The sequence below is a fragment of the Fonsecaea erecta genome, assembly GCF_001651985.1.
Source record: "Fonsecaea erecta strain CBS 125763 chromosome Unknown Scaff4, whole genome shotgun sequence".
In the NCBI taxonomy this organism is placed as follows: Eukaryota; Fungi; Ascomycota; class Eurotiomycetes; order Chaetothyriales; family Herpotrichiellaceae; genus Fonsecaea; species Fonsecaea erecta.
In genome coordinates, this window is record NW_017387247.1 from 2,899,575 (window position 1) to 2,913,372 (window position 13,798).

At 50.9% G+C, this 13,798-nt stretch overlaps 5 protein-coding genes across 5 annotated transcripts; 2 read left to right on the forward strand and 3 right to left on the reverse strand.

The window, feature by feature from the left end:
* Window positions 1-221: 221 nt before the first annotated feature.
* AYL99_05802 (hypothetical protein) lies at window positions 222-2,966 on the reverse strand (the record flags this gene model as incomplete). Its single annotated transcript, XM_018837314.1, has 1 exon — window positions 222-2,966. The coding sequence occupies one exon, from the start codon at window positions 2,964-2,966 to the stop codon at window positions 222-224; it is 2,745 nt and encodes a 914-aa protein (XP_018694167.1).
* A 619-nt stretch (window positions 2,967-3,585) lies between these two features.
* On the reverse strand, window positions 3,586-5,813 carry AYL99_05803 (hypothetical protein; the record flags this gene model as incomplete). Its single annotated transcript, XM_018837315.1, has 3 exons — window positions 3,586-3,904; window positions 4,083-4,678; window positions 4,797-5,813. 3 exons carry the CDS (start codon window positions 5,811-5,813, stop codon window positions 3,586-3,588), a joined length of 1,932 nt encoding a protein of 643 aa, XP_018694168.1.
* Window positions 5,814-6,655: 842 nt separating this feature from the next.
* On the forward strand, window positions 6,656-8,374 carry AYL99_05804 (hypothetical protein; the record flags this gene model as incomplete). Its single annotated transcript, XM_018837316.1, has 4 exons — window positions 6,656-6,919; window positions 6,978-6,986; window positions 7,041-7,380; window positions 7,443-8,374. The coding sequence occupies 4 exons, from the start codon at window positions 6,656-6,658 to the stop codon at window positions 8,372-8,374; spliced, it is 1,545 nt and encodes a 514-aa protein (XP_018694169.1).
* A 199-nt stretch (window positions 8,375-8,573) lies between these two features.
* AYL99_05805 (hypothetical protein) lies at window positions 8,574-10,600 on the reverse strand (the record flags this gene model as incomplete). Its single annotated transcript, XM_018837317.1, has 6 exons — window positions 8,574-8,903; window positions 8,990-9,640; window positions 9,688-9,735; window positions 9,791-10,183; window positions 10,296-10,433; window positions 10,505-10,600. The coding sequence occupies 6 exons, from the start codon at window positions 10,598-10,600 to the stop codon at window positions 8,574-8,576; spliced, it is 1,656 nt and encodes a 551-aa protein (XP_018694170.1).
* Window positions 10,601-11,592: 992 nt separating this feature from the next.
* AYL99_05806 (hypothetical protein) lies at window positions 11,593-13,779 on the forward strand (the record flags this gene model as incomplete). Its single annotated transcript, XM_018837318.1, has 2 exons — window positions 11,593-11,976; window positions 12,022-13,779. The coding sequence occupies 2 exons, from the start codon at window positions 11,593-11,595 to the stop codon at window positions 13,777-13,779; spliced, it is 2,142 nt and encodes a 713-aa protein (XP_018694171.1).
* Between the last annotated feature and the right edge of the window lie 19 nt (window positions 13,780-13,798).

Here is a 13,798-nt window from a genome sequence, read left to right on the forward strand (position 1 = left end):
GTTGCAAAATGCCAGAAATGCTGGTTAATTATGCCCCAAATTTGCACGAGTTGATCTGGCCAATTCCGAAATCAAACAGGTCCTCCCATGAAAGCCCAAAGTTTTTACCAATGGTGGCATCTTCCTTCCAACTCCGTGCGTGTCGATCGTATAGGGGCCGTCTGCATCTAGCCAACAATGGCACCGAGCTACAGCTTCTCGGCTATTTTGCGAGGTTGATCTCAGAGTAAAGATTCGTACTTGTCTAGTCCTGTTTTCTGCTGTTGAGGCGTTTGCTGCTGAGCTCTCTGCGGCTGCAACACGTTCATCGACGCACCAAACCTAGGTCCCGGCTGTGAGGACAGTCCGAAATTATTGTAATTCGGCTGTGGCCAAGCAAGCCCCTGACTGTTGCCTGCAGGAGGCGGAGCTATCATGGGCGCAAATCCCGGATTAGAAGGCCCTTGTGCTCCCGGAGGCGGTGGGAGTTGCCACGTCGCATTTGATGATGTCGTCGGCGGAGACATGCTGGTTGTAGGATTAGAGAGATAACTCGACGGTTGCGGCACCTGACGCTGACTCTGCAAGGGCACAGGCGGAGGTGAAGATGTCCCCCAAATGGACGTCGATGATGGTTGGGTGGGTTGAAGACTTGGGAACGCCGAGGCCGTGACGTCCGGGGTGATCGAGCGAGATAAAGGCTGCGGTTGAAGAACGGGCAATGAAGGAGACATTTGGTGTGTCAGTGTATTGGTGCTCGCCGTGGCGGCTATTGGAGCCCACGAGAAGGAAGGCGGATTTGGGGTCAATTTTTGGCCATCGGAAAGGGCACCCGCGAAGACATCGGGCTTATCAGCATTCTTGTCTCCGAGAACGAGCTTCTCAAAGTCGTCTTCTGTGCTCGCGACCTGATTAGCTTGATGGACGCCGTTGCCGATCTGTTGGTGTGAAGAGGATGCGGCCCTCGATTCTGCAGCCCGACTCGAAGAGAGCTCCTGTAATTTGCGAATCTGTTCGCGCTCAATTTTACTCGAGAGAGACTTGATGACGTCCATAAACGCTCTGAACTGGGAAAGGTCAAGCAAAGGGCCCAGGGCAAAATTCCAAAGAATTGGCATCACCTCAATGGCCAAGAAGTCAGTGTCTCCAACGGCACCGATTTGTCGGAACACCCTGAGAGCCGCCATCATGACTGCTGGCTCTTTTGTTTTGATAGCTTTCAAGAGAGGGACGATCTTCTCCTGCATGGTAAACTTGTCCAAGCTGGAAACATTTTTGTCCTGCTTTTCTTGATGACCCTTCCCGGAAAAATCGTCGATATTGTTCTCCGTCTGGTTGGGTGAGACGCCGCAAAGCACCCCAAGTGCTTCAAGACCGCGAATCTTGATTGTCAAGCTGTTGGTCTTGCTGAAAACGTTAGCCACAACAGGGAAGAGGTCGTGTTTGACCGTTGAGAAGTCGATCAAAGGGAGCACGACCGGTAATGTCTGTAAAGCAGCATCGGTAATGGAATGGGTAGAGGACTCCATGGCCACATGAACAATGGGCAAGACATCATCTTTGAATTTCTTCGCAGAGCAATTGTCAGCAATGAGTTGAATATTGTTGAGAACTGCAAGTAAAGCAGCCTCTTTCCCACTATCCCGTTCTTCAGACTTCGATTTGGACAAGAAAATCTCTCGCATTCGTGGCAGGACATTCTCCGAGACGAGCTCTTTGCTGAACGGGACGACTTTGACAATCAGAAAGATATTTTGCATAATGAGCGGCAACAGTTCCCGATCCTTCATCTCGTCTAGAAGAACACTGAGGATCTTTTTTCCCAGGACGGAAGGCGGAAATTGAGGAAGGACTCGACCGAGGCCTTTCATGAATTGTGATTTCTCAGCAGGTGTCTTCGCGGGGAAAGCGTCCAAAAACCTCATAGTGTTCACCAAAATATTGTCAAAATATTGCGATTGCTGAAACTCACTGGCGGTCATTCGCTGTGCAGGTCTCCTGGTCAACATTCTTGGCAACGTGACATTCAACTCCCGTGGCAAGGCGTCGTCGCAAAGATAGTTATTGGCGCCTGTTGGGACAGTAGACGCGCTGCTGAAGATTCTTTTATATGTTGACTGGTTGCCATGGGTTTCAACCGGCGACTTATGAGGCTGTCTGTAGCATGCAAGGACAACCAGGCCTAGGGAGAAGATATCGGCCGAGAAGTTGATGTTCGAGTCGAGCACAAAATCGGGAGAAGTATAGTCGAGGTCCAATTGAACCGTCCGAGGAATTCGAGAGTCGTAGTGGAGTACTTCAGAGAGTGAAATTTGAGGAACAGTCTGATGGCCTTCTGCTCCGTCGGGCGGCCCAGCAAAACCGAGGCCAGAGATCTTCCAGTCTGACTTGGCATTGATAATGATGGCATCCGGGGTTAGATTCCCGTGGACGAGCTTAGCAGAATCGTGTAGGAACTCCAGCCCTTTCGCGACCTGCAACAGCCCCTTCTGAATTTCCAACTCGTCGATTTCGACGTCTTGCTGAGCCCGAGAAGTGGCTCGATCATTCGACGGAGACCGTGAGATACTCTTGCCACTTCCATTGCCATTCCGGTCCTTCTTTGCCAGAGCAGCGGATAAGGAGCACAAAACAGGCTCTGTTGCAAACATCAATCCTCCATTGCGAGTTTCTTCGACGGGCTCGACCAGTTGCAGGATCGACGGATGGCGGAGGCGAGCCAGACTGCTAGCCTCCTTTTTTAAACGTTCGACAACTTCATCTTGAATTTTACGTATCGACGTGGTACTCGTAGCCCGTGCTCCAAACCCACTGCTGGTGACATCGAGCGATTTCCTGTCAAAGATGAATACCGAGGCCTGGGTGCCACCGTTCTTCTTCTTCGCATCAAAAACGGTCCAGACACCTACGGTCGCGGATGGCTGTTTGGACACTTCATAGTTGGACGTTATATTAGAGGTAAAGGATTTGAAGGCGGACGAGAACATTGGCGGTTGAAGTCGGATCTGCACACCCGGAACATGAGAGGTCGATGGAACTGACTCTTCAGAAACCAGGCTCTGGCAGCAATGATTCGAGTGACGATGTGTCGGAGTAAATATCAAGCGAAGCCCAGTGTAAGCCGAAGTTGATGGAAACCATAGAAGAGTGTCTTATCCTGTGGCCTGGAAGGAACTCCCCGTCTGATATTCGGCGGTCGGAGCTGAGACATGCCAAGACTCGGCTATCGAGTCTCATCACGTGATATGCTCCTGTTACTGCAGATCATAGGAGCATGGAAACGCCAGGTTCTTCCTTGCTTGTTGATGCCCGCCTATCGTCCAAATCTCCGATTAAGAAGGGAGCTCAAGGTATCGTGAGAGGTCGAAATTGGCAATAGCGAATGAAGAGATGTATCTCAACCAAATTTCATGCCCAAAGCAGATTTGGGCAGATAACCCCCTGTTCAGATTTCGAACACTACAGCCCTCCCAATTCCACAATCGTCGACGCCTCCAAACATCTTCATCCCGGCCGAGAACTTCACACGTAACCTCAAGGCGATTGAGCGTATATCTCTGCCAACGAATGGCCCGTATCCAATCGCAATTTGCAGTTCACAAAGCTCTAACCCCTTGGCATATAAGCCTCACGTTTTGCACGTCTGAAATTCATTCTCGCCTTCCATCGCTTCCTCCACTTGCGGGCAGCCCGTCGAATCCGTCTTGTAGGATAGTTCACAGGGCTCTCACCGCCCACAAAGATCGCCGCGTCGTAAAGAAACCCCCCTAAAATTGCTCCAGAAATAGGTCCTAACCAAGCCACCTTGAGCCAGTATCCGTCTGCGAACAGGGTTTTGGGAGTTCCGTAGCCGAGGGTGAGCATGGCAAGGCGGGGACCAAAGTCGCGAGCCGGGTTCATAGCTAGGCCAGTGATATAACCGAATCTGTGAAAGGAAGTGCGTGAGCAAGTCAGCCACAGCTCTCACGTGCCTCCCTTGAAACAACACCTGCTCTATCTTAATTTTCACTTGGCTGGAGGATTCTTGGTAAATGGGAAGACGTCGTCGGACCAAAAGCCAATGAAAAGGGTGTGAAGAGAAAAAGAAAAGACTTAGTACTTACGCCATACCGAGGACTGTAATCAGCAGGCCGACTATGAAGGCGTTCATTCCAGCCCCAGGAGGAGCATTGGTGTCATCGCCCAATGCGAGCACCGAAATAGTCAAAATGGCTGTACCCATGAGTTCGGCAAGGAATGCTGCACCGTAGTCGACCCAGAGTGCGCGTGGGAAGGTAAGGAAGTTGGACAAGACCACGGTTGATATCGCAGAAGCCTGCGGTAAAGCTGAAGCTGAGGCAAAGCCTCCAATTGATTTCTGTTCCACCAAGAGGCGTTCTGGTTCTTGCGCCAAATATAGTTCTAGAGCGTTGAGTCCTGGCCGGAAGATGCTGAAAGCAATCAAAGCTGCAAGGAAAGCACCGAGCATCTGTGCCGCGATATACATGGGCATTTTTTGCAACGGAAAACCCCGATAAATGTAGAGCATTAGTGATATAGCGGGGTTCAAGTGAGCGCCGGATATCCCGCCGGCAATGTAGATGGCGATCATGGTCGCAAGGCCCCATGCCCAGGCTCCTGTATCGTTGGCACCAGCTGCGCCACGCGAGACAGTCATTGACAGGTTAGCGCTGAATCCGAGCGTGTACTGAACCATGATCTATGAGGTGAAATCCATCATCAGCATGAGGCATTGACTTTCTTATCTCAGCAGTCCCAAGGAAGGAGCCTTCAACAAGGACAGGAGCGCAGCGCAACGGAACGGGAGGGTGACATACCGCTAGGAGCTCGGCCAATGGCTCTCGAAAGCGTAGCCGGATAATCGACCAATATGTATGCAGGTTGTGGATCTCCTCATCCTCGGCCTGGTAAGCTGTCAAAGGAACCGCATCTTGATAGGGCACTTCTTTCAATTCCTCTTCCTCCCTTGCCTGCTTCACGCTTGCAACTGCTTCGGGTAGTGACAGTTCTGGCGGCTCGAGTTCCTCCGCCTGATGGGGCTCGGAGCCGGCTTCTTCCTCAATCGTATCTTCTGGTCGAATCCGAGTGTATGGTGTTTCGGTTGGCACCTCTGAAGCTCTTCGACCTGCCGCAAAGGGCGAAAACGCTGGCGATTCTTGGTACTGGTTCTGATAGGATCGGTATAGAGATATTTCTCGCTCGCGTCTGATAGTGTCTAATTGGGACGATACCTTGTCCAGCCTGAGAGAGGGTTCAATTCTGCCAGCTTCGATATCTGCCGTCACTGGCTGCTGGTCCTCTCTTTCTTCTTCTTGGACTTCCTTCTCAAGCTCGTCCTTCGCTGGAACCATGCCAGGTCTCAGCACACGAGGCAAGGGCTTGGCCAGGCCCCATACGGGTCTCACGTTCACTGGCTGATCATAAGCGGGGTTCAGTTGTGTGTATCCCGGATCAACGTATGGCTGATTGGCGGCCAAAGTATCCAAGGGTGCTGGACCTGCCAAAGAGAATTTGCGGGAGGCAGTATCAGTGGCATCGCCTCGTGCCGAAGGCGCAGCAATGGCAACCGATCTTCTGCTAGACTCGGCATAATCTCTTCCCCAAGTTCGTGCTGGGCCTGGACTTGGATTCGGACTCGTTCCTAAGCTGCTGATTCGATGACGGAGACTTGCTGGGCCAAAATTGAATTCGGTGTATCTGGCACGAGATTGATTCTGGGATGGCGATCTCGACAGGTTCTGCTCAGCATAGTCTCTGGAGAGGACCCGAGATGTGTCCCGTGTTGGGACCCTCGACGCGCCCTCGGGGCTGGTGGCCTGTTCAGTGTTCTCCATTGTTCCTCTGTAGCTCATTTAGCTTAAGATAAAGATCAAGGTTCTGCGGCTCGGGTCGTCTGTTGCTATTAATATGGAATCAAATTGTTTGTATGCTTTGGCTTTGTTCCCGGGTGAGAAAGAGGGGTACCAGGATTGAGCCGTCTGGACAGAAGGGCGGCTAGACGGACATCTTTCTTGATGTTGCGAGAAAGGGTCAGGGACAGCCAGACGCCGCCCTGGAGATTGTGTCCCCTGGCATGCTCAGTTGGATATGTACCATGGTCAATGCCGTGGATTTCATCCTGTCGAAGTTCCAAGCCCCCAGGCGGTCAAGATTGCTCAGGCAGCTCGTCGTGAAACTTTCATGACCTCATTGTCTTTATATCACGCTTTTCCCTATTCAGTTAGCAAGCCGTCATAAAGTGGGGATCAGAAAGCGGCTGACTTCCGCCCAATGACGGTCGCTAGTTCTTTACAAATACCTGTGTCTGACCACCGGAAAGCGGTCATTAGATGTCCGAGGAGCCCTCGGTCTCCTGCGATCGCGCCATACCTTTTGCCCGCCCAATCAGTACAACCCTCACAAGATGAGCCATGCCCTTCCCATAGCCTCTCTCCATAAAATAACACAATTGACCGCTGAGAATTCCTCATCGGGGAAAGACATCAAGTGGGAATCCACTTCCGGTGGGCTGGAGACTTCAAGTCCTCGGCTCCTCATGGCACAAGGCATTCAACGAGCGTCCGGGGCAGGAAATATATAGTTCATCTCGGTCGACTCTCTCTTGTTCCCCATATATGCACGTCTTCACTTGAGCATATCTGTGTTCGAACGGACTTACGTTCCACAATATTGAATCATGGCCGATAAAACGAACGTCCTGCATGTGGATGAGTCGAATGCAGCCCCCATTTCAATGGAAGCAGCCACCGGCCAGTACCAAAAACCCTCAGTTATTGACACCGTTCATGGAGATGAAGCATTGAAAGTCATCGCTGCTGTCGGCGGAGATGACTATTGGACTGCCCAAGAAGAGAAAAAGCTCGTCCGGAAGATCGATCGGCGGTTGTTACCAGTCCTTTGCCTAGTATACGGAATTCAATTCTATGACAAAGCAATGCTGGTGAGACACAGAACTCAGTGCCCTAGCTGCAATGACACTAAGCTGATATTCACCATAGGCACAAGCAGTGAGCTATTTACAACTTCAAAATTCTGTCACTTACTGAATGCTATCATACTAGGCCTTGTTCGGACTCGAAAAGGACCTCGACCTTAACGTGGGCAACCGCTTTGTTTTCTCCTCTTCCATCTTCTATCTCGGCTTCATCGTGGGCGCATATCCTGCCATTATGATGGCCCAACGCTGGCCCATTGAGCGAGTCGCTGCAGGCATCACATTTATCTGGGGGGTCACCGTCATGTGCAGTGCAGCTTGCAAAACATATGGTAGCTTCTATACACAGAGATTTTTCCTGGGAGTGATCGAGGCCGGCATCTCGCCAATTTTCATGCTCGTCGTTGGAGGCTGGTACAAGAAGGACGAACAAGCTTTGAGAATGGGAGCATGGTACAGTTGTACTGGTTCGTTTTATCCACCGAAGGGGCATCAAAGGCAGTCCCAGCTGATTTTCAAATCCGCCCAGGTTATATTTCCATCGTTTCGCCACTTATCAACTACGGCCTCGGACATATTACTGGAGGCTCTTTGCACTCCTGGCAGTATATGTATCTATTCGCCGGTGGAGTCACGACACTCCTCTCGATCTTTGTGGAATACTTTCTGCCACCGGATCCCATTCGCGCCAAACATTTTACAGATCGCGAGCGGTACATTGCTGTTGCGCGACTGAGAGTCAACAATGCCGGTGTTCGAAACATACACTTCAAGCCGTCTCAGGTCTTCGACGCTTTGACAGATGTCAGATTTCTCTTGCTCTTCTTCACCACCTTCCTGATGTTCTTTGCAAATGGAGCGAATTCGACGATGGCACCCATTATCGTCCATAGCTTTGGCTACTCCACACTCAATTCCCTCCTGCTGGTTGTTCCTGCTGGATTCGTATCCGGGACAATCGAACTGCTTGTCTGTTATCTGGCCTACCGCTTCAAAGGAATTCGGATCTACCTGTTCGTCATCTGTGTTTGCACAACCATGTTGAGCTGCTTGCTTCTGTGGCAGTTACCCCGCTCCGCTAAAGGGGGTCTCCTGTTCGCCATCGAAATACTCCCTGCATTCGGTGGCGGTTACGCTATCCTCATGGGCTTGCAGATCGCCAACACGGCCGGCTACACAAAGCGCAGTGTTACAGCTTCTGGATTGTTCATTGCCTGGTGTCTCGGCAACTTTACCGGGCCACTGCTCTTCAAGACGAAAGATGCCCCTGTCTACGCTCCGGCGTTTGCGGTCACCGTCGCTGGTCTGGCCGCAGCTGTGGTTTTAGCCATCATCTACCGATTTGTCTGCAAATTTGAAAACTCAAAGCGCGACGAGAGTGGAATGACAGAAGCTTATGAACATGCCTATAACGACGATTTGACTGATAGGAAGAACAAGCAGTTCAGATACGTGTATTAGGTTGAGGATATTGCCAAGTGGACGCCCGGACGCTGGTTGGTACTTTCTGCAGGAGCGTCTATGAGCTTCACGAAATCCGTTAGTTCATACATATCAGAAAATAAGGTATCAGTCAGAAAGGTGTTCTTCGTATTCTTCTAATCTTTCTATTGTAGTCTAGACTCGACGAGACAGAGTGATAAACAGCCATCCACCTTTATCATAGTCTGGCACCCATCTCCCTCTTGACCAACTCCCTCAACTCGAATTTCTGGATCTTGCCGTTCGCATTCCTGGGGACCTGGTCTATAAATCTGATGCCGCCGTCGAACTGCTTGTACCGTGCTAACTTGTCCTTGGTGAACTCTCGAATTTCGGCCTCAGTGACGGTCGTGCCCGGTCGTACCACGACGTATGCTCGCGGGAGCTCGGACTCGTCGATCGCCGCTTGTACCCCAATGACGGCACAATCCACAATGTTAGGGTGCAGGAGGAGTACAGCCTCGAGTTCGGCGGGGGCAACCTGAAACCCACGGACTTTGATAAGTTCCTGCCACCGAGAGAGATTAGCCACTTCTTTGACTAAATCGTGTCGTCAAGGCCTAAGAGGATGCAATCACGGATAGGGACACACACCTTCTTGCGATCAACAATGTACCACTTCTTTGTCTCCCAGTCACAGTAGGCAATGTCTCCTGTGTGGAAGTAGCCCTCTTTATCCCAGTCTCGTTTGTTTGCTTCTTCGTTCTTGTAATATCCCTGTACAATGATAGGACCTCGGATGCACAGTTCACCTCTGGCATTCGATCCATCCGGTCCCTTGACTTCAGTCACATCATTTCCGTCTTCGTCGACAACCTTCGCGTCGCAATTGGGTAACAGTCTCCCAACGCTTCCCGTATAATCCTGCTCGGGATAGTAGAACCACGTCGCCAGGCAGGTGGTCTCGCTCATACCCCACCCTTGATTGAAGGGGGTATCGGGCCGCAAGTACTTCTTGAAGCGAACCTGAAGGCTGTAGTCCAAAGGTGCGGAACCCGACCAAGCATTTCGGAGTGACTTCAACGAGTATTTTCCAGAGTCGAGATGGCCGGATGCCAGAAGGCTTATAACCATCATAGGGACGATGTTCACTTCGGTGATGTTGTACCTGGACAGGTTAGAAAGCCAGTTCTCGAGCTCGAAGCGGCGCATAATGTGTGTTGGTATTCCGGCTTTGATCGCGCTCGTGTGGACCCGCGGCACTTGTGACACATGGAAAAGCGGATTAGAGATAAGGCGGCGGACCTGAGCATGGTCAGCGTCGCCAATTTGAGACGAAGGCACGTACCAACCTCGTAAGGCCGAGGTCGAACTTCCATTACCACGACGTGTTGGGCAACCTGAGTCCTAATTAGCATGAACGGCTTTTCTCGCAGGAGTAAATCGACAGCTCACCAGATTCCAGACTGAAATACCCAATGCCTTTGGCATACCCGTCGTCCCGCTGCTGAACAGCCGAGCAACTATAGTCTCCTTGCTTCGCCTTTCATCGTCAAACCGATCCCAGTCTTCCTCCCCGCTCTGCAGCAGCACGGTCCAACTTTGAACTCCTAGATGTTGTGGAATGGCCTGATTCAAAACATCGAAAGCGAAAACATTTGATTCAGGAAGTGAGCATTCTCTCGCCGCACGCAATGCTTTGGGAAGAAACTCGGGTTCGACGATCAGATGCGTGACGTCTGCTGTACGGATGGCGTGGGACAGTTCGAAGACGGTATACGAAGGGTTGACTCCAGAGAAGATGCCACCCGCGGCGATTATCCCAAGGAAAACCATGGAATAATAGATCTGCAATCTTTTTTAGTAGTTGTTACCAACGACAGCTCAGGAGATGCCGGAAAGCTTCAGTGTTGCAAAAGAGTTTGACGACCAAAGGACGGGCCAAAGATAAAAAACGTACATCACTGAAAGCCATGACACACACACAATCCCCTTTCTTCAAGCCGGCACCACGAAGTCCGGCTGCAAGCTCGCGGACCATCTTGCGAGCCTGTCGGCGGGATATTGACCGCGAAGGGTTCGATGCATCAATGTATATCTGTGATAAACTGTGAGTACATTGACTGATATCCCACTTTCAACAACAGAGCTAGCAGCATTCAATCATACCGGCTTGTCTTCATCGTATGGAAGATGGTGGTCAAACATCCATGTCAGCAAATCTGTTCCCGGAATTGGAACATGTTCCTGCGCCAGATACGGCATCGTGTATGTCTCTGGGAAAGGTGTTTGTGAGGATCAAACACGGAAGGACGAGTCATCAGCCAGTCTAAGTATCCAGACGTAAGTCGGAGATGATTCTCAAATCAACATAAGCTGATGCACTGGTAAAAAGTCTGCTCATGGAACATTTCTGCTCGAAAAGGAACCTACGGCCTTCCCAGAGCCGCGGCAGCAAGTGCAGCAAGTATTTCGGCTGTGCGGCAAAGATTGCCCGAATAACAAAGAGAGAACTAGTGCTAATGCGGAGAGCATTTTGCCCTCACAGAGCCCATTGAATGCTTCACCGAGGAAAGTGTGGGGATCCAGATTACTCCATACAAGGCTGAAGCAACTACGCCGAGGCCTCCGCGGTGAGTAGCGAAGATATCCTTCCGAATCGGGCCTAGTTCAGTCTCGTGCGGAGTCCTCCAAGAGACCTTACGCCGACGTCGCTGCTATTACCAGTCGACCGACCTACTTGTAGCATCCTAATTATTGGAAGTCGATGTCGTGACAATTGCGGGGCAAATATTGTGGAGCCTTTTTTTTACTATCAATGCAGCTCTGAACCTCGTTTCATACTGTGGATGTTTAATGGCCATCACATCAGCATCAATTCCTGACGCGCCTGCATTATCCCAATAGGTGCACCTGCTATTTCTACCGAGCATGACTTGATTCCGAGGTTGGGTATACCGTCTTTCTACCTCTCTCCTCCGACGAGCTAAGCAGTCGCCCAAATGCTCCCCTGTCAATCCCGATTCCAGCCACCGGCACCGGCATTCAAGCGGACAACTCAAGCATGCAGACATTGCCAGAGTAGGAAAATCCGATGTGATAGGAGGATACGTGGTTCCACCTGCACCAATTGTCGTCTTGATGCGATTGAATGCGTCCCCGGCAAGAGTAAGCCTGAGCGGTCAGAAAAGCGACGCCGGACGAAATCCAGCTCTCCCAGTCGCCTGTCCGTCCATCAAGAGAGTGGTCCAGATCCGATGATCTGTGATAACCCTGTGCCTGCATCGACAGCGTCTCCAAAAATAAGTCTACCGAACTTCATCAGCCCTCTGGCCGCCGACCTCAGCTTTGAAGATACGGCTTATTTGCACCATAAAGGAGTCTTCGACGTACCAAATGTCAACTGTAGGAATGAACTGTTGCGCAGTTATTTTCTGTTCAGCTACCCCCTGTTACCTCTACTTGATGTGGAAACCTTCTTGGCTCCAATGCTCGAAGGTGACTCGGAGGCCAAGATCAGTTTATTACTCTTCTATGCTGTCATGTGCTCTGGGGCTGCACATGTTGACATGCGGGTCTTGAGAGATCTGGGGTTTAAGACAAGAAAGCTCGCTAGACGCGCATTCTTCGAAAGAACACGGGTAAGTACACTATCCCCATCCATGTGCCACCGCTAAGCATCAAAGTTGCTCTATGACTTGGACTGTGAAATGGATCGAGTTTCGCTTGTACAAGCCTTCCTATTGTTGACATACTGGTACGATGCCCGCGAAACACACAAAGAGCGAAAGTTTTGGATTCGAGCCGCTGTTACCCTTGCCCAGGATCTAGGTTTGGATCTCCATCTCGAAACTTGTGGCACCAAGCAACATCGAATGCTCAAGAGACTATGGTGGTGTTGTTTCATGCGCGACCAGTTTGTTGCGCTCATGACATGGACTCCACCACAACTTGGGGCGCGGCATCGACATCTACCTATGCTTGAATTGGATGATTTCGAGACACAGGACTTCTCTCCTGGGGTGTCCCATTTGCTCAAAGAGTGGAATTTCGTTGATGGTCAGAGGAGTAAGATTCGTCTAGCAACTCTCTGCATCGAAAAAGCAAAACTTTGTGTCTGCATAAACGAGATCCTGCAAGCGCGATATTCGAGTCTTCGCTACGAATCAGACCGCCGAATGATGACGATACTTGTCCCAAGGCATTCGACCGCCAACGCTTTTGAGATCCTGGAGCTCGACCGTCAACTACAACAATGGTATCGTGGTCTCTCTAACGCCGGCAAATTCGACCTCCGCGACCCTACGGATTGTGCATTCATGAAGACGTCCAATATCATTGCCATGCACCGAGCACATCTGAAACTTCTCTTCCTGTCGGCAATGATCGCGCTCCACAGGCCCCAGGTCTCTGAAACGGCTGGAACGCTACCAGCATCATACCATCAGCTATCGCAGACTAAGCTACGTGACGCTGCAGATGAAGTTGCGCATGTCGCTATATCCATCAAGAACCTCGAAATGGGCACACATATGGCACCTAGGGGAGTCACTCTATTGCTCCCAATTATGCTGGTGCATCTTCAAGACGTCATGCCGCAGATGCAGATATCACAGAGAAGCAGACTGGAAAAATATTACGACTGTATGCACATTTTGGACTCAATTGGAGCTGACGGAGCGTCTGAGGCTTTCCTGCCTTCGAAACTCGAGGCTGCATTTCTGAAACTCAACATTCTGCCCTCGACCGAGAACTCAATTCCCCCTTCTATCAGTATCAGACCGAGCTTTGACAATTTGATGTTTTCACAAACGCGGCTCTTTCCATGCCTATCACAACTCGGTGCAGTGACTCCAGCTGAGATCGAGCTACTGTCTGATATGAGCCTTGCTCATATGCGCATGGCAGGCGCAACACAACCTGATGACTTCCACCATGAGGACCCTACTAGCTATAGTTCACCGCCCAGCCAGGTGACCATTGGCCAACTGCAAAATGAGCTTCACTTGCAGCCAGTCGCACCTTGCAGAAGGCCAGTGAAAGGCCTAGCTTTGCAGGAAACGGTGGATCCTAGACAAGTCTATCCGACCTCAACTCCAGCAGTCCATCACACATCATCGCACCCGGTCAGACCACCTGGCTTGCTTGGTGAGCCGGGAGAGGAAGACACTATCATGGAGCACTTCTTCGAATGGAAGATTGGGAGGACAAAGATTCCCATGCAGAGACAGCTCGTTGAAAGAGCGTACGAAACCGTTTTGGCTCAGATGTGGACTCTCGAGGATTTGAGGGCCATGGAGAACATCAGGTCTGACCTTTACATCCTAGCGACACAGCAAGGCATCCCAGACGGTCTAGCCCGCAACTTCCGCAGGGAGCTTGAGATGTTTCTGTCTCAGCAACACTTTCCTGGAGATGAAATATCCGGTCCTAGGAGAGTGTGATCGATAAAGGCTCTGAGGC